Source organism: Cloeon dipterum, chromosome X (genome assembly GCF_949628265.1).
Source record: "Cloeon dipterum chromosome X, ieCloDipt1.1, whole genome shotgun sequence".
NCBI classification, from domain to species: domain Eukaryota; kingdom Metazoa; phylum Arthropoda; class Insecta; order Ephemeroptera; family Baetidae; genus Cloeon; species Cloeon dipterum.
Genome location: NC_088790.1, coordinates 28,106,147 through 28,123,924, shown reverse-complemented (window position 1 = coordinate 28,123,924; position 17,778 = coordinate 28,106,147). Strand labels below are relative to the sequence as shown.

At 40.1% G+C, this 17,778-nt stretch overlaps 2 protein-coding genes across 7 annotated transcripts; one reads left to right on the top strand and one right to left on the bottom strand.

Annotated features, from left to right (window-relative positions):
- Nucleotides 1–54: 54 nt before the first annotated feature.
- Nucleotides 55–5,291, bottom strand: p115 (General vesicular transport factor p115). Of its 5 annotated transcripts, none has more exons than XM_065493546.1 (9): nt 5,100–5,289; nt 4,502–5,038; nt 3,951–4,247; nt 3,050–3,437; nt 2,034–2,538; nt 1,583–1,694; nt 628–1,008; nt 530–567; nt 55–202 (listed from the first exon to the last, which is right to left on the bottom strand). In XM_065493546.1, the coding sequence occupies exons 1-8, from the start codon at nt 5,175–5,177 to the stop codon at nt 556–558; spliced, it is 2,310 nt and encodes a 769-aa protein (XP_065349618.1). In that variant the 5' UTR covers nt 5,178–5,289; the 3' UTR covers nt 55–202; nt 530–555. The 5 variants fall into 5 exon arrangements, 4 of the variants coding, with proteins under 4 accessions (XP_065349618.1, XP_065349619.1, XP_065349616.1 ...); XM_065493547.1 differs by lacking the exon at nt 530–567 and having other exon boundaries at nt 4,502–4,749; nt 4,807–5,038; nt 5,100–5,283; XR_010575457.1 differs by having other exon boundaries at nt 530–1,008; nt 5,100–5,290.
- A 594-nt stretch (nt 5,292–5,885) lies between these two features.
- LOC135945707 (protein scylla-like) lies at nt 5,886–8,341 on the top strand. Of its 2 annotated transcripts, none has more exons than XM_065493548.1 (2): nt 5,886–6,213; nt 7,556–8,341. In XM_065493548.1, exons 1-2 carry the CDS (start codon nt 5,901–5,903, stop codon nt 7,987–7,989), a joined length of 747 nt encoding a protein of 248 aa, XP_065349620.1. In that variant the 5' UTR covers nt 5,886–5,900; the 3' UTR covers nt 7,990–8,341. The 2 variants fall into 2 exon arrangements, with proteins under 2 accessions (XP_065349620.1, XP_065349621.1); XM_065493549.1 differs by lacking the exon at nt 5,886–6,213 and adding an exon at nt 6,658–6,782.
- The last annotated feature ends 9,437 nt before the right edge of the window (nt 8,342–17,778 follow it).

The following is a 17,778-nucleotide window of genomic DNA, read 5'->3' as shown; positions in this document are numbered from 1 at the left end:
TTCCTGCGACGTTGCCGACCTTCCGAGGGAGCCAAAACTCAATTAAAGCCAATGTTTCATCTCGCTTAATATAAATACTTTTATTTTCAACAGGTTTAATGGAATCATAATTCATTTGAGGCGAACAGTCGCACGACTAGTTGATCACGACCTGAGCTGTGAGGGCAGCGACCTCGTCTTCCACTTCGTCGTCATCCTCCACCTGCAAAGTCAGGTGGATTTTGAGAACGTGGCCACAGAAAAACTCGAAATTTCGATGGCTGCTAGCGTTATTATGGAATTCTTAAGGTAGCAAGGAAGTAAAAATTAAAAAAAAAATCTTTTACTGCTTCCATTTTCAATTTTTATAATTATTTCATTTAAATTATTAGATTTATTTTATCCTTTTTCAATCAAAATCCAAATGAAACATCTAATTACTGTCTATCAAACCAGACTAACGCAAAAAAAATTACTTGCTCAAGTATTGCACATCACACATCACAGAAATAATAAAAAATAAAAAGCACACAATTTGAACGAGAAGTACCGTGCATACAACTTAAAATCTCCTGTTCAAACTGAAATCTGCAAAATTAAAATCCTTTTAAGAATTTAACAACTCATTCGAATCGAATCATGATTAACTTGATCGACCTTCTCCCCGAGCTGCTTCAGTCTGTTTCTGTATTTGGTCAGCTTGGCTTCCTGGTCGTCCATGAGCTCAAGCAGGTCCTCCTGGTCGGTGGCCGCCTTGGCCACCTGTTGCTGCAGCTCGGCCACCCTGGCCTGGAGGCCGCCCTCGTCACCGGCCGCCTTCAACACCGAGTTCTGGTCGCGCAGCTGCGCCACCTGGGCCGCCAGCTGGTTCACCTGAGCGGCCAAGTGGTCCCGCTCGGCCGTCACCTGCGCCAACTGCCGGCTCAGCTGGGCCAACTGCTCGTCCTGCTGACGGATCAGAACTTTGTACTGCGCGCTGCCCACCTGCTCCACCACCTCCTCGGGCTTTGGCGCAACCGCACGAGCCACCTGAAAGCAGATATTATTAATTTTTAAATTTCTTGTGAACGCTCCGATTGTAAGACAACATCATTTTTAGACGCCTTTCCAAACGATTTTCTTGATAGTAAAACCAACTTTAAGGTTTTCTGGAGAGATTTTATTTTTTTCCATTTTGTAATGCGCTAAAATGTGTCGCTAGTTTATTAAGAGGACAAAACATCCGGAAAAACATGCCAATTTTTATTTATTATGCAATTTGTTCCGCATTTTTCTTAATTTAGCCCCTGACAAGATCGTTATTTTGCGCAAAAAAAAGAGCAAGATAAAAATTAAATTTTTTACAATGCATAGTTTAATTAAATCATTAATACTTAATTTAATTTGATTTTTTGCCAACAGAGATGACTGTCTGAATTTTGAATGTTTCGTTTTTATGTGTCCATTTTTATTTTGCTAACAATTTTTTTCTAAATTTCTTAATTTTTTATATTCTAACTATTTGAGAAATACCAAAACACAGAGGAAAATATTTTTATATTAATTCAGTAAAGAGAAATTATTGTTAATTCTTATCCTATTTTTAAATGGATGTTTCACATACCACGTTTTCGAGAGCTTTGAGCAGTCTGCAGAACTCGTGGTCCAGCTGGAGGTCGGCGGCTGTGGCAGCAGTGGGCTGAGGGTGCTTTGCAGCCTTGGCATACGCTTCATGTCTGCAAAAATGGACAAATTATAATTTAAAAATCAACAGAATTTATTTCCCTTGCTAGCAGCCATTTCCAAATAATTTAATTGATGACAATTAATTTGATATTAAATTTAGTAGCAATATTTTAACGTAATTTAATTTTAATAGCGGGAAAAATACCAAAAATTGTAAATTAAAAACGGCAATCGGCTCTTTCCAAAATTCAAGGAAAATTTGATACAACAATTGACTAGAAAAAGCCAAAATTAAATATTTATGTTGGAAAAAAATGCTTTTAATTAAAATACGAATTTCTAAATTCTAAAATTGACAAATAGCATTTAAAAACAATTTTCCCACCGACCTGGTGGTGTCGGCGACACGGTCGAGGAAGGCCTCAGTTCCAATCCTCTTGTTGATGAGCTGGACGAGGGCAAGGCGGCCAAAAGAGACAACAGCGTCGTCATTGAAGGCCACACAGAGGCCAAGCACGAAGGCAGAGAGGCCACGGACGAGCTCCTCCTCGGAGACGTCACAGACGACGGCCGTAAGGTGGGCGACGGCGTTGGGCGTGGACAGCAGGTGGCCGACGGCCGCAGAACAGTGGGCCAGCCACTGGGCCAGCAGCTGCAGCAGGCCGAGGCGCGTCTGCGGCCGCTGCGCCTGCTGCAGGAGTGCCAGGCACTGCGGCAGAAGGTGCACGCCAGGGTGGCCCTCCGCGGGAGCCAGCTGAACCCGCAGTAGTTGCTCTTTGGTGCCGGGGTTGTCCACTAGTGAGTGGCTCAGCGCCACGCAAGAAAACCAGTTGGTCAACGTGTCCGGACTGAACAGGCCGCCGCACAAAAGGGTGCCACTTGTCACGCCAGACACTGAGGAAATAAATTAAAAATTATAATAATTTATTTTTATAAATTTAATAAAAAAATCCTAAATATTCTATGATCTCTGACTGCTTAATATTTTCTTTGTGAAGAAATTGGCAGCAATTTTCAGAAAATGGTTTCGACTTATATGTTGTAACTCAACTCGTGCACTTTCGTTAGACACTAATTGAGACGCTCATGGCTTCAGTAATTTTGACACAGAGCCGCTAACAAAAACTCATTTAACATAATTATGGGGGGGGGAAAGGGGCGTGGATCTTCGCAGGGCGAAAACGCGTCAGTCCGCTAATCCACGCGACTCTAATGTTAATTGCTCAAACAGGAGGAGTAAAAAGCTTAAATTTAGACCACAAAGAAATTATTGGTGTTTAAATTAAAAATAAAAATCCAGGAACCCTCAAATACACAGATTTTGCAGATAATTTGCTAAAATTCAACAAAAAAATCTACAGTTGTGCTGAATATGTTCAAAATGTGCCGATTTGAATTTACAAACCTTGTTCTGTGGTGGCTGGCAAGAGAGTTTGGGCAAGCTGCGCTTGTCCATCCTGGTTTCGGTGGAGGAAGCACTGGAAGCAGTAGAGGACGGCACACCTGAGCGCCAGCGGCTGCTTCTCGTTGACCATGGACATGAGAAGGACGACGAGCGCTGGCCTTGGTGGGTTAGACGGCGCCATCACCTGGCTGAAGAATGTCTGATTTTCGCCACAGCCACGCATCACCTCGGCCACAGAGCAAACTGTTTCGGTCAGCACGTCCGCCGGCACGCCAGAGGCCATCAGAGAGTCGCTCAAGCTGCCCAGCAGGCCGCTGCCCCGCATTATCTGTTGGCATGCCGAGGTCGCCTGTGCCGGATTTGCAGGAGCAACCAACGTCCGCAAAACCTGGGCAGAATAAAAACAAATTTTAAATTTGTCCGGGAAATATTAATTTCCTTTCTTATTTTAAGCACTGAAAATTAATTTAAATCACTAAAAATCCTTCATAAACTAAAATTGGACCTTGATTAATAATTAAATTTGAGCATTTTTGACGGTTTAAAGAACATTAAAATGAAATTTTCAAATTATATAATTAATTCTAAAATTTCTACTGCTGCAAGAATATTTTTAGCTTTGCAGCTAGGATTTTAGAGCCCACGAAAGATTTAAAGCTAATTAAAAATTTCTTGAATGTCGAAAAACGTCCCATCAATAAATATGTTAAGTCATAAATACCAAAAATATTTTTCAAGACTCTTTTTAAATAACAGCCTAATTTAAAATCTTCTTAAACCACAGAAATTTCAACCAAATACAAATTTAATACATTATTTTTCCTGAAATTGAAATTAATAAAATACTAACTTGTGGATTTTTTGAACTCTACTATTTAAATTTTAAAATTTTGGTGCAAACCTGCAAGAGTGCGTGGCAGTTTGCTGCCCTTTGGGCCGCCCAGCCGTCCTCGCTGCCGGGCTGCAGCATTGGCGTCAGTTTCTGGATGAAGCTGCCCTCCTTGAAGAAGTTCTGGTTGCTCGGGTTGGCCCGCAGCAGGTTGTACATCAGGAGCAGACAGTCCTCGACCACGATTCCGCCATCCAGTCCACCCTCGCTCGCGATTACCTCAAACAAGCGGTCAAAGGCGTTCTCGAACGCCACGATTTTCTGGATGTTTGCGTTCCCTTTCGTCAGCGAGATCAACAACAATAAGGCCTGCAAATTTAATTTATATAAATGTTAGAAAATGATATTCTACTGAGACAGAAAAAATCGAATTCTTTACGCATTATTTTTTAAATTTTAATTTGAGAAACAACCATGCCCCTATTTATTTAATTTAAATTAAGGGATTTATTTAAAAAATCAGAAGAATTTTCCCATTAAAAATTACGTTCAAAAATATAAAAAGAAATTAAATATTTTAGTAATAAATAAAAAAAATTGAAATTGATAAAATTGGGTCGTACGTCGTTGCGAATGACTTCTCTTGAGTCACTAAGGAGGTCCATGAGTTTAGACACGCCCATCGGACTGGTGAGGACGAGCTCCTGCACCTCGCGGGCCCGGTGCGCGAGCATGCTGGACAGCAGTTTGACCGCCGGCCACCGCACGTGGAACTCAAACTCCTCGAGCATCTCCAGGACCAGAGACACGTTCTGCGACTGTTTAATGAAGATTTCCGTAAACTGTCCTCCAACCGAGTCCGTCCCTCGCTCTATAAATTCAAACAAAATATTAAATACTCTCAAATCACATAAAAATCTCTTCAGACCTTCTTCCTCCTCGAAGGTTTCAGGTGAAAGTACATTGCAGAGGGCGTCAAGTGTGTATCCAATGGTCTCGGAGTCATTCCTGTCCTGCACAAGTTCGTAGCAGAGCGTGTCCATGCCGTGGGCACCGACCTCGAGCCGGTAGGTCTTGGACAGCGCCTTCAGGGCCCTGCAAGCATCGCGCCGGTCTTCCAGCAGGGTCGACGTCTGCACACGCTGGATCAGACGCTCCACCTGTCGACGTCACGAGTTTTAGATTTTACCTTCAAAGCGAGTATTGGAATTTCTTTCGAACCGTGTCGGCCCCGGAGGGCTGCTGGCCGGGCTGCGGGGCCCCCAGGACGGACTTGAGTCCGCTCTTAAAGTACTCCATCCATACACGTAAACAAAACCAACCCCCGGCTCGATCGGTTGGGTCGGAAAACGACAGGTGGCGCTGACGTCGAAGTCGTAGCGAAGAGAAAACGTAAGAGGGAAGGGAAACAGCTGATGAAATCGATGTGGACTGGTTTCGTGGGTGAATTCTGTTTATGTTTTTCAGCTGAAATGCATGAAATGAGTCATTTTTAGAGACAATGTGTACAGCAAGTCTGCCGGGCCGATAATCACGCTTGATTAGAGGTGACGTCACTATCCAATGTCATTTATTAATAAAAAAAATGTATATCCTTGGCTAAGAATTATATGATAGGAGTTTAATCCAAAAATGTCAATATGAGAAATTCCTCAACATGAATGTTCGATTCAGGGAATTCAGCCGAGAATGACGCAAAGCATTCCAGGATTATTTTCCACAGACGATTTTCCTAGAAATAGCAAAAAGCAGGAATTCGCGCGGATACGGATCGAAAGTATCGGCAATCAGCAATAATTCTGATGGAGATTTAGAAAAGAAGCGAGAAACACATCTTTTTTCCTCAATCACCTCATAATCTAGGCATTAAAATCATAAGAATATCATAAACTTAAACCTTTTCTGCCATCAATAAATTCGTTACTCGACAAAATTCGCTTAAAAAGCAAAAAAATCGTTGCAGGTTCCTCTGCTCCTTTTCTAACTCCTCCTTTAATCACCAGTTTCCGGCGAGCAACAGCAATGGACTTTGTTGCTACGCCACCCGGACCAATGAACGAGCGGCGCTGCAAGCCGGTCGCTCGTGATTGGCCGGGCCTCTGCACAGAGACTAAGAGTCAAAGTGAAACCCAGCTCCAGCTGTCAGAGATGGTTCAGTCAATTGTCGGCTCCGCTCCAGTCCAATTCTCGAAAAGAACAGCGATGACCGGCGACCGGACAGCCATAGACTGTCGAAACCCAAGACTGACACAAGTGTTCCACAAAATATCGTGGTCGCAGGACGGCGACACGATGGCGGACGCTGGAATTCTGGCCGAAAAGAAGGCCGCAAGAAGTGAGTAATCGGCTTCCTAATGCAGCGAATTTTTATTAACTTTCGGGTCGGCCTAACGGTGCCGGAGAGAGCTGAACCTAACCAAACGGCGCTCGCCGAGGCCGGGTCGCTCGAAGTGCCAGAGATTTTTTTTCACGGGTTTTTATTTTTATAGAATTGAAATTTAAAAAAAAATGGATTTTAAGATTTTAAGGAATAATAGGGCTGTTGCACCTTTTCTAGAAATTTTTTTATCAAAAAGGAATTCGGAGAAATCGGGTTGCCGGAATCGATAGCAAGTCTGTCGGCGGCGAATTCCGGCAATTCTTTTTTCACCGGCTGATGCAACTCGACGAGAAATAGGCCCGAGAAATTTCTGAATAACTGGTGGTTTTCCTTCATCCTGAATATATAAAAGATAGGGCAGATTTTTAACACAAGAGGAGTTAGAGGAGGCTGGTCGGGTGGTGGTGGTGGTGGTGGGAGGCGCTACTTAAGGCCCTGCTCTCCCGGGTGGGGAATCAGTAACGGAATGGCAGTGGTGGAGAGCGGTGTTCGGTCCCGGCACGAAAACCAGCCGAGCAAAAATGGTTAGTTACTTTTTCGAGCTGATTTATCGACGTTTGGGTTCGACTTGTATTTTTCAGCACGATTTTTGTTTTTAATCTGGCAAAGGAATATTTTTTCTAGAAATTCCCTGAGGTATTTGTTTGTTTTTAGTTACTACAGTTAATTAAAATTTAACTCCCGGGCAATTGAAACTCATACCCTTAAAAATTGGCAAGAATGCTTGGAGATAAATTTAGCTTAATGAACTCTGGCTCTGTTTACTCTTGAATTTTTTTGTTCGAAAGCACTTTTTAATTGGGTGGCTCAATAGAAGAATCTGCTTGAGAGCAAATTTGTGTAAAGTTTTATTCATTTTTAAACTAAAATTAATTTAAAAAAAATCAAATTTTTAGTCTTGTGGGTCAAATTGGAATTTTAGCTTCATTTTTAAGCGTCTGAATTTTTCTAAAAATATCTAGGTTAATTTTAAATAAATAATTTATTTTATTTTCTCCAGAATAATTTAGCCATTTTAATTTTATTAATTTTTTTAATTTAATTTTCACTCGGAAAGAATGCTAAAATTGATTTTTTTTATAAATCGTTATTCTCACTTAAAAAAAAAAATAAACCAAACCATATCAAGGAAAAGATATAGCTTGAAAAATATATAGAATCGTCTGTTATTAGAGATTTCTTTAAAAAATATTTTGCATTTATTTAAATACATTTTTTGCCATAATAATCGATTTTAATAAATTAATCAAAATTTATTTCCCTGATTTCTAACAAAATATTTTTCTCGTGTTGACAGACGGCTTGGTGCAACCGGCGCAGTCGAGCGAGCTGTTGTTGTGTCCGTGGGAGTCGGACGTGAGCTACGGCGTGTCAGTTTTGGCCGCGCGGCTGGAAGAGGCTCTCCGCAGAGCCAAGTCGGAGCAGCTGTCGTGCGGGGAGGTGCTGCTGCCGGCCACCCTGCTGCCGAGGGTGGCGAGCGACGTGGCGCGGCTGGCCGAGGACGAGCCGTGCGGACTGCGCGGCTGCAGCCTCGTGCTCAAGTTGGACGAGCGGCCGCTGGGCCGGGTGCCGTGCGAGGCGGTGGCCACCTTCGAGGTCTACGTGACCCTGAAGCAGGACTTGAGCCCGTGGCAGGCGCTGCTGCCGCAGTTTTTGCAGTTCAAGCGGCGGCCCAGCACCATCGTGTTGTCGCCGACCTACGAGGTGCGCAAGCGACGCCTCTTCAGGTAGCCACCGACCGCTGCGACCACCTGAGACGCACTCCGTGATGATCCTGATCTCAAGTTGAAGTGAATACATATAGTTGTCTGCGTGAAAGCCTCCCAGACGACCTGCAGAGCGAGAGAGAGCAGACCTGACTTTTTTTTACTACACTGAAAAAATTAAATAATTAATTGTAAATGCTACGGAAAACACTGATAGAGATACATAGATTGACGAAAAAGCGTATGTGTTATTTTAAGAAAAAGCGCAGAGCTCGAGAGTACATTATACGCGTGCGGAAACGGCCCACGCTGAGCTTGCTTGTCTGTGTGTCAAGAATTTAAATAAATGACAAATCGATTTATATGTTTAAATATAATTTCAATGCATTTTATTCCTCGATACCAAATAAAACACCCCGAGATGAAAATAAATAGTTTTTTTTGGTTGATAAACCGTCCTCTGGAAGCAGGGAGAAAGAAAATAATCGTTTTTTGAAGCTGAGGTTTATAAATTTGATTAAATTCATCTGGGATCCGGTGGAAGTTTGATTAGAAAAAAATCTGGTTGACGATAAAAGATAAAATCTTTCACGTATTTCTAACTCGTAAATGATATGGCAAGGGAATTTTAGGAAACATGCGCACGCAATTTCTAATTTTTAAAAGGTGTGCTATTTATAGAGCGGTAAGAATTTTAACAATTTTTCTTTCAAACTGAAAATAAAAAAATGCTCCCGCAATTCAACAGCAAGAGTAAAAATTTCCTATTTTTTCATCTCTAAAACCACTATATTATCTTCTTGTCTTTAAAATATTTCTTGTTTTAATTAACTAACCGAGTTTGTCAGTTGAAAATGGGCTCCAAATGTTTTAAAAAAGGATGCGGTTGCAAGCGGAAATAAATTACTAAGAAAAAAAAATTACCCTCGTACGTTTCCTGTACTGGACTGCTGCAATTTTTGCTTCCCGAGTAGTGAGTACCTTCTCCCCTGCACAAAATTCTATAATATGACAACAGAATTCATTGCAGAACCTTTATTTTAATTTAAAAATATTTCTAAATTTTAAAGTAAATTTAATCAGACAGAGTATCGATCTCTGTAAGACTCTCGAACATTCTGGAATAGTGCGAGTGGCCGAAACTAGTAGTGTACCACTCCCTCAAATACTCACTGAGCGAGTCTAAATTTATATTAAGGAAACTGTGAGGCTGATCTGGAAAACAACATTTAGAAATGAGTCGTTAAAATCTGAAAAAAAAATCTTGTTATTCAAACATGCCAATTTTAACGAACGACAATTAATTCAAATAATAAATAATCAATTTGTCTGATAATTTTTTTTAACATTGCTCAAACCAGTAAAAACTGGTAAAGATCAAACGACCAAATAAAAGTTTGTAAGAACTTGTCAAATAATGAGTAATCTTTATCTGTTTTGAGGTTTTTTTCCAACTCAGACGGACTCAAACAAAAAAATCTAGATATTCTCGTACGCAAACAAACAAAGGAATTCTTATCTATGATTTTTATTGACATTCCGGTTTCGAATAACAAAAAAAAGAGCGAAATTTCAAGTCAATAACAATTTCCACGCGAATAATGCGAAATGTGTATATCAGCAGGAGAAACGCGCTTTGTGTGGGTTGAATCGCATCTCTCTGTCTTCTATTTTTATCCGCTGCAGCGAACACAAAAATGCACCCCAGCTGGTTTTTGGTTGGCCCGGCCGCCAGAGTGAGTGGAATTTTCCATCGAGCGCCTGCTTATCGCGCTTGCCCGCGCGCTGCACGTTTCCTGCTAATTATGCACTCAAGCCTGCTGCACCGCAGGGGAAAAGTGCATTCGGGTTGCCATGCAGGCGAAATAACAGAGAATTGTGTTTCCTTTCTATGACTGATAATTTTTTTTTAATTAAATTTCTTTGTGCTAATTTAATTTGCTTTAAGATTTGATAGTTTGGTAAATTTGATTTTCGAATTTTTGTTTAAATTTTAAATAAATTATTGGTCATTTTTTATGGTTTGCTATTTATTAGAAAAAATTGAGCGCCTCGATTTTTGGATTTAAATTTTCTTTTGAAGCCTGTCACTTTGAATTGATTTACTGTGCTAGTTTTATTTGCTGGGCTGTTAAAATATAAATTTAATTAGTTTAGTAAATTTGATTTGCCATTAATTAATTTTCCTATTTTTTATTCAATTTAAAATAAGTATAAGTCATTTTTATGGATTGCTCTCTATTTAATTTCGCAATTTTTTGAATTTATTTTGGTTTTGAAAATTTTGGAAGCTTCCAGAATTTTCCTGCATGATTTAGAGTCGAGCTGAAGGGGAGAAAGTGCTCCCGGGTTGCCATGCAGGAGAAAATCGATTGAATTTCCGATAAAATGCATTTTAGGGGAGCTGCAAAATCAGCTGATTTTTAGGGTTTGCACAAACGGCATGCAATTGAAAATTTATTCGCATCAAAAAAGGGTTATTTAAGTTGTTTATTTAAAATTCAGCTCAATAAACACCAAGTTTTAATCAATTTTTATTTTATTTATCATATTTTTCGATTTTTTAATTTTCATAAAATTTTTTCAAGCCTTCCGTTTCATTTTTTTTCAGCCTTTCCAATCTGATTAATATGCATGCAGGCGCATTTGTGGAGAAAGTGCAGTGTCAGTTGCCATGCAGGCAGGTCAGCGGGCGAGCGGTTCGGGCGCAGCATTTTCGGCAGTGGCGCGGCGCTCCGCCGCGGGAATCAATGCATTTTCGGGTGGCTGTTGCCAGGCCGCGCGCATGCATTTGACACAGCGAATGCACTCTCTCTCACTCTCTCGCGTTGGTGCAGGCGTCGCCATGGCGACGCAGGGGTGCTTGGCCCAGGTTAGGGTGCTCTATGCAGTGTGTAGCAGGGGTGCATGTTGCGGTGGGGCAAGACTCTAACTAACCGGCTTGGCAACAACCACTTTTGCTTTTATTGCATATGCATGCATTTTCTTCCCCGGATGGCCACTTGATTAGATATACTATTTTATTTCGCTTATATGCGTGCGGCCGGGGATGAAAAGACCTTTCTGCAAACGTCGTCGATTTACGATGCACGTGGGGTCGCTTTTATTTTCTCTTCGCGGCCCTTGTGGATGCGAGAGCGAGGACTGGATTTATGTGGTTTTTGTTTTTCATCCCCAGGATGGATCAGAAAAGATTCCTGCTCCCGGGGCAGTTTTATTGAGACTTTATTGCCGGTTTGGAAATTTACAGATGCGCAGGACGGAGTTCAGGACTGTCACGCTTTTGTCAATTTTTTAGAAGGGTGAATAATTTTACTTTCCCCCCTCTGGATTATTTTAAAATTTAAGGTAAAAAGCCCCGCATTAAAGAAATACGACTTTTTTAACAGAGGAACAATTAAAAATTGGGAATTTTTTTAAAACCAATCGCATTTTCTCAGCGGGGGACGCGCAGAAAAAAGGGTCACGTGAAAATGCGCGAAAAGAAGCAATTTTTCGTCAATATTGAGCATTACTTTTGTACTAATTGTGTCTTTTGGATCGTAAGAACAAACTCTTGAGACTCGCACGGCAATCCAAAGAGAGCTTTTTGTTTCCCGCATTCAGACGCCATCTTGGATCTGCGCAGTGCGAACCAATTTTATCGCACATCTGGACCCCGCTGCGTTTTCTATAAATTTTCGACGCCAAAAGGAGCACAAACGGCGTAATTTTAAAGTGACAATCGAAAAATATTACATCTTGCCAATTCCCTTTAAATTTACACCTTCTGGCTATAAATATATTCTCTTGGAAGATTTCGATATCATTCCTCAATCTGTCCAACGGTGTGTGAAATCATTTGAGGAAACTCTTTGTTGTGAAATAAAATAAGATTTCTAGTACGGAAACTTTCCTAACCATATATATTTTCAAAGCAGCCAACTCTTCTTACATGTTTCATTATTTTATCTTTGAATGTTTTTTTTTATTTTATAAAAATACTTATATCAATCAGTTTATATCATCTACAGGGACAGTGCGCGCGTAAACCGTTTTAATAGTCTTTAATTTCTTCGAAACAATTAAAATAATAAACAGCTCCAAACGTTACTGTTAATTAATAAGCTTTTTCATCCTTATAAATTGGTGTTTTTTTTTTTAGGATGATCCAAGGAAACAAAAACCCCGGCCTTCCACAAACTCACTCGTTCGATATTTTTTTCCTTTTTGCACCGTCTCGTTAGACCACGAAAGAGATAATTTATAATTCCTTCCGCAGAAACCGGATAATTGCACTTTGTTGTTTCGCTGAAATGCACTCAAAAGTGATTCAGTGTCGCGGTCAATTTGTTTTCTTTTGAAAAAGATGCTATCACCGCGTGCTCGTTTGTTAATTTCCTTTTAACTGGAAGCGTTCTCCAGAAGCAGGGTTTCCCCTTTGTTTATCATTCTGACGAAAATGCGGATTTTCACGCATCCGCGCTTTTTACAACAGCCAACAGCACCGATACATGCACGAATTAAAAGCTGGAAACAAAGGAACACAAATAACATCTCAGCAGAGTTACATGAGTGCGTATTCCTAAAAGCGATTGTCATGCAAATTCGCTTCTCAGCAGCCGAAAATTTCGAAACAAGAGGCCCGCCGCATGGCAACAACAAAAAATATTAAATAAGACAAACGAAAGGTGTGGAATAGTTTTTATTTAATTTCTGGACGTAATTTCTAAGGAAATATCGTAGCCAAATTTTTTGCAAAATTTATTAGAGATATTTGCAACAAAAATAGTTTTACTCTCGATTTGTTTCCCCAAAATACAAAAGCAAGGATTTTTCTGTTTTATAAATATAAGAATTTAATTTCTCTAAGCACCAGAAATTTTGCAAAAGTAGTGCACGGTTAAAATATCATTCATGCGACCAATTTATTAATTTTGTCTTTCCGTTACAAGTTACAATACATTTTACAGTCATTACTTTGTGTATTTACGCTTCTTTAAATATCGGAGTAGGATTTCTCATCAAAGAAAAGTGGTTTATCAGTCTTCAGGAGGCAGCGGATCGTGTTTAATAGGATTGGAAAAATGAAATGTTGCCTGCTGAGAGTGCGAGAGCGAACGTGGGGGCTGCTTTTGTGCTGGCCAACCAACTCTCATAAATGTGTTTTATGTACTTTTAGTCCGTGAACAATTTTTTAACGCATCCAGCTGTGACTATAGGACTATACGTGCAACCAGGACCATCTCACCGTGGGGCCGATTTTCAAAAGCTTTTGAAAAAATGTAATATTTTTCATATTTTCCGGGTTAGTGTGAAAATATCCATTGTATACCGAGACCGTCTTTGTTGAGTACAAAGGTTTGACAGAAGACAAAAAATATGGCTCAAACTACCGCCTGTCTCCACATGTCTTTCTCTCGAGTTGTCGCGCTTTAAAAAGCTTTCTATATATTCTTTGTCTTTGCAAGAATAGACTTATATAATAAACCTTCTCCAGAGGGAGGATCCCTTCGACTTTTGGCATTGGGTTTTTCCGTCTTAAAAAATACTTTGATGTACGTGAGATCGAACTGTTCCGCGTTGAAATCAGGTCGAGGGAATACAATATGGCGACGCACCACGCCCCCTATGACCGGCAAGCTCCAATCCTATTCAAAAATAGGCACAGTAATTATTTTTCATTGCAAATTTTCGCTTAAAGAACGTCTTTGACGAAGTTTCTGAGCACACCAATCAATTCTTGAGGATCGAATTAGGTTAAGTGGATAATTTTTCCGACCAAAAAGTCCAGCGCAACGTGCGAACTTTTTTCCCGCCAAAACCATAAGAACCTATATGCGAGAACTGCGCATGCGTCAGAGCTGGTTTGAGCACTTGCAGAGAGAACGACTTATTTGTCAGATCCTGTTAGCTCTCACGCATGCGCAGTTCTCGAATTCATATTGTTTTGGCGGGAAAAAAGTTCGCACGTCATGCTGCCCTTTATGGTCGGAAAAAACATCCACTCTACCTAATTCGACCCTCAAGAATCGATTGGTGTGCTCAGAAACCTCGTCAAAGACGATCTTTAACTTTAAAAATACTTTCGAGTCAGCAAACAAGGGCTGTACGCAGTACTCGCTGCTTAAGACGGGCTTTGATCGATCCTCTGCTTTCAAGACTTTAATTACATTAGTGCTAAGCCTGTGCAAGGAGGCTCTGGCTTTGCGTCCTCCCCGCAGCCGCCTGCGTAATATGTGTTTGTGCGAGGGGAGATGAGGCCCCGTGTTTTAGGTTTGTGCGTGTGTGTGTGTGGATAATATAATATTATATTCCACACATCCCTCTGCCACCGCCGGTTTTAAGGGCGAGAAAAATGCTAGATCATTATCCGAGAGGCTGCTGCAATTTCGCTCTGGCAGAAAGAGATTTTATCTCTGCCGACTTGTTTAGCTCCTTTTTATTGACGACGGCGCAACAAATCGAGCAGGGAGACGAGCGAGCCTCAGCATTTCAACTCGCTTTTCTCGCCAATTGCATTACACACGCTCCCCTTGCCGTGCAAATGATTCACTTTGCGAATCTGATTATTATTTCCTCTCCCCGCAGACGAGAAAGAGAGAGTGAGTGAGTGAGTTTGGGAGGACATTTTTTATTTACACTCTGTTCAATGCTGCGTTGTGTTTTTTATGTTTAATTAGGAGGGAGTTTTTCAAAACTATTTATGTGCACAAAAAAACGTTAAGTCAACATTTTGGAGGACGTATTTAATCTCGGTTCACCTAATACAGCCTCTAAAAAACGTTTGGATTGATCTAATTTTGAAAATTGAAAATATTTCTATTTAAATTTTGTTTTTAAGGGGATTTGGTAAACTGTTTTAATATTTTTTATTTAATTTGGGGATTTTCCATGGCAAATATTGTAATTTAGTTTAAATTTAATTAAAATTTCTAGTTTTAATTGGGATATTTGCAAAAATTTCACTTCAAATTTTTAAATTTCACGTTTTTTACCGCCTTTTTTCACATTTGTATATTTTATGAACGGATACTCATCCTAATATCAAGTTAAACCGATAAATCTGTCGCCAACGTTTACTCCATTAATTTTTAAAAATTGCTTCAGCTAAATGAGTAATTTAAAATAATAGCAATTTCAAATTTAAACTCAAAATTTGTTCAAAGACCTATAAAACAACACGTAAATTTGTTACATTTGGCAAATTTAATTATTTTAAGCGTCAAGATGGAGTCAGGAAGTCATGATAAGGCCCTGAGAATTCTACATGACCATAAGAGATTCCATTTAGGTCCTGTTAATATTTGATTTTATTAAAAATATTTTTTGAAAGATTTCTTGCTCGCCAGTGGACGGAAGAAGAGTTTCCCATGGTTAACAAATATTTACCACTCACGCAGGGGTGGATTTTGTTCTATATAACTTGGATTTATAGGGAATTTCGGATGTGATTCGAATTACTTGAGCACGTGTTTAAATTTAATGCCAAAATTTCACCACAAAATCTGTCTGAGTCAGTCTTTCGCCTATGGTCGGCGGTCAACCTCACTCACATCTTATCGAAATTTCAATTTTCAGCCGGTTTTCGTTTCCTGCGGCCTACGTGCGCACCGCAGGGCGCTCGCTCGCGAGAGAAAAAAGAGACGTGGGTCGCGACTCGCGAGGCGCGGATAATGGTGCCAGTCCGTTCGCCCAGCAACAAAGCGCATTAATTTCGGTGGAAGCAAAAGGCCGGCTTGAATGGAAGTGCAGCAGCATTTTCGCTCAATCAGTTTATTCATCCCCCTCGGTGGCGTGGATCAAAGCGACGATGACGATTATTATTATTCTCTCTGCTTTTCTGTTGCCAGGCGCAGGCGAGCGAGCGAGCGAACGAGCGAGCGGGCGGCTTTCAATATATAATAAATGCTGCGCTGCATCTGAGAAGCTCTCGGGCCAGAGCCAACTCGCGTCCGCCGCGTGTGTGTGTGTGTGTGTGTATGTAATATACGTATGTACATGAAGCCGGGAGGAGCACTTTTTGCAGTGTGTAGTAGTACATACACGACGCGCACACAATGCCGGCTCCTTGTCGCCGTCCGTCAAGCCTTTAGCCGGCCGCCGCACCAACACCAACAAACAGCGAAAGTGAAAATTTGTAAGTTGGCTTCTCGCGTGGCAAATAATGTGGCGAAAACATAGATTGTTTTCTAAAGCACCGAAACTGTGTGAATTGGTGTAAATAAACTCGGCAGTGAGTCATCGTTGACCGCACATTTTGCTATAGCAAACACAAGAAAATAAATTCAAGGCAAATAGTGTCTTTCTGCAGACAAACAAGGCTCAAGGCTTTGAAATTTCTCTACGGCACCACTCCTTCAACAGTGCTTGGAGTGTTTTTGACTGTGACTCTGTGGAGCTTCTGCCTAATTGCGTGACAACGAGACGAACGAGGAGTGTGGTTTTTTTGTCTTCTATGTAGCAGCAAAATATTAAAAAAAAATGATAAAATCTGGATAAAAACTCTGAATAAAAGCGATCCGCAACAGATTACGTTTATTAAAAGCGGAATGATACAGGGCAACAATTGAAAATAATTTTGAATTGTTGATGCCATAAACGATTGATCGATAAACAATTTGATCAACAATTTGCAATAGTAAAAGAGGACCTTCCTACAGTAAAAATTCAAACTTTGCCAATTTTCTCCAAAATGTACAGTGCTTGAACATATTTTCTTGGCATATTCCGATTCCTCTCGTCGAGATCTGTCCAACGGTGTATGCCACTTATTGGGGAAACTCTTGGTTTTGAAATTAAATCGGATTTCAAGTAAGGAGACAGCCATTACCATTTGAAAAGCACTTTAACTTTCCAGCAAATTTTCTCAAAAAATTACACTGCTTCTTAGGTCAATTTAGGCCTTAACTGAATCCTAAGGGACGAGTTTATGCATTATGGCAACAAGCATTTTCCAGGCTTTCGCACTATCATTCCTCTTTAAATGAGCAATAAACAGTAATATTAACAAGGTTTTCTTTTTGATTTTTCTCTCTGAATATCGATTTTATTTTTTGCCTACAAATAATTTTTAAACAAATATAACACTAATTTAAAATTTTAATCTATTAACAAATGTTTTTAAATTAATAGCTCTCCCAAACTCCTTTTTCATTTATCAAAAAATATGACAATGTGACCAGGACAGTAGGATTTTTAATTATTTATGACAAAGTAAACTAATTACACCTCAAAAACAATTATTTATTAATTTAATTGATTGTTACAGAAATTAAACATTTCCGTTTCAAAGGGGTCTGCAGTGTATCCCACACGATGTTAAGCTTAAAGGTCGAATTCCAATCATTTCCGACGTAAATAAAAACAACTTGGAATTTTTCTTGGCCCTCAAGGTCTTTTAGAAGATAGTAATTGACTTTTAAACTGTAAGAACTGGTAAGGAAATTTTTCTTTGATGTCACAATTAAAGAATCCAATATTTTCTGGGCAATTCGCTGCAGAGTTGAGCAATATAAATTAATATAAAATTTCCAGCGCAATTCCTTATTTTTTGTTAGAAAACAAACAAACAAAATCATTCAACGGGAAAATTGTGAAAAAAATTTGGTGGTCTCGAATTCCCAGCAGCTCTGCGAGTATTGAATCAATGATGCAAATAAATTCACTGAACACTGCGAAATGGGAACAATGGTCGTTCGACTTTTTGGGCCAAGCAGATTGAAAAGCCGAGCCAGTTTTTAGGAAGAGAAACCCGTTCCACGATATTAAAATGCGCGGGCAAGCCATAAATCCGACAGACTTTTTGCATCACTTTTTTTCCGTGTTCGTTCCT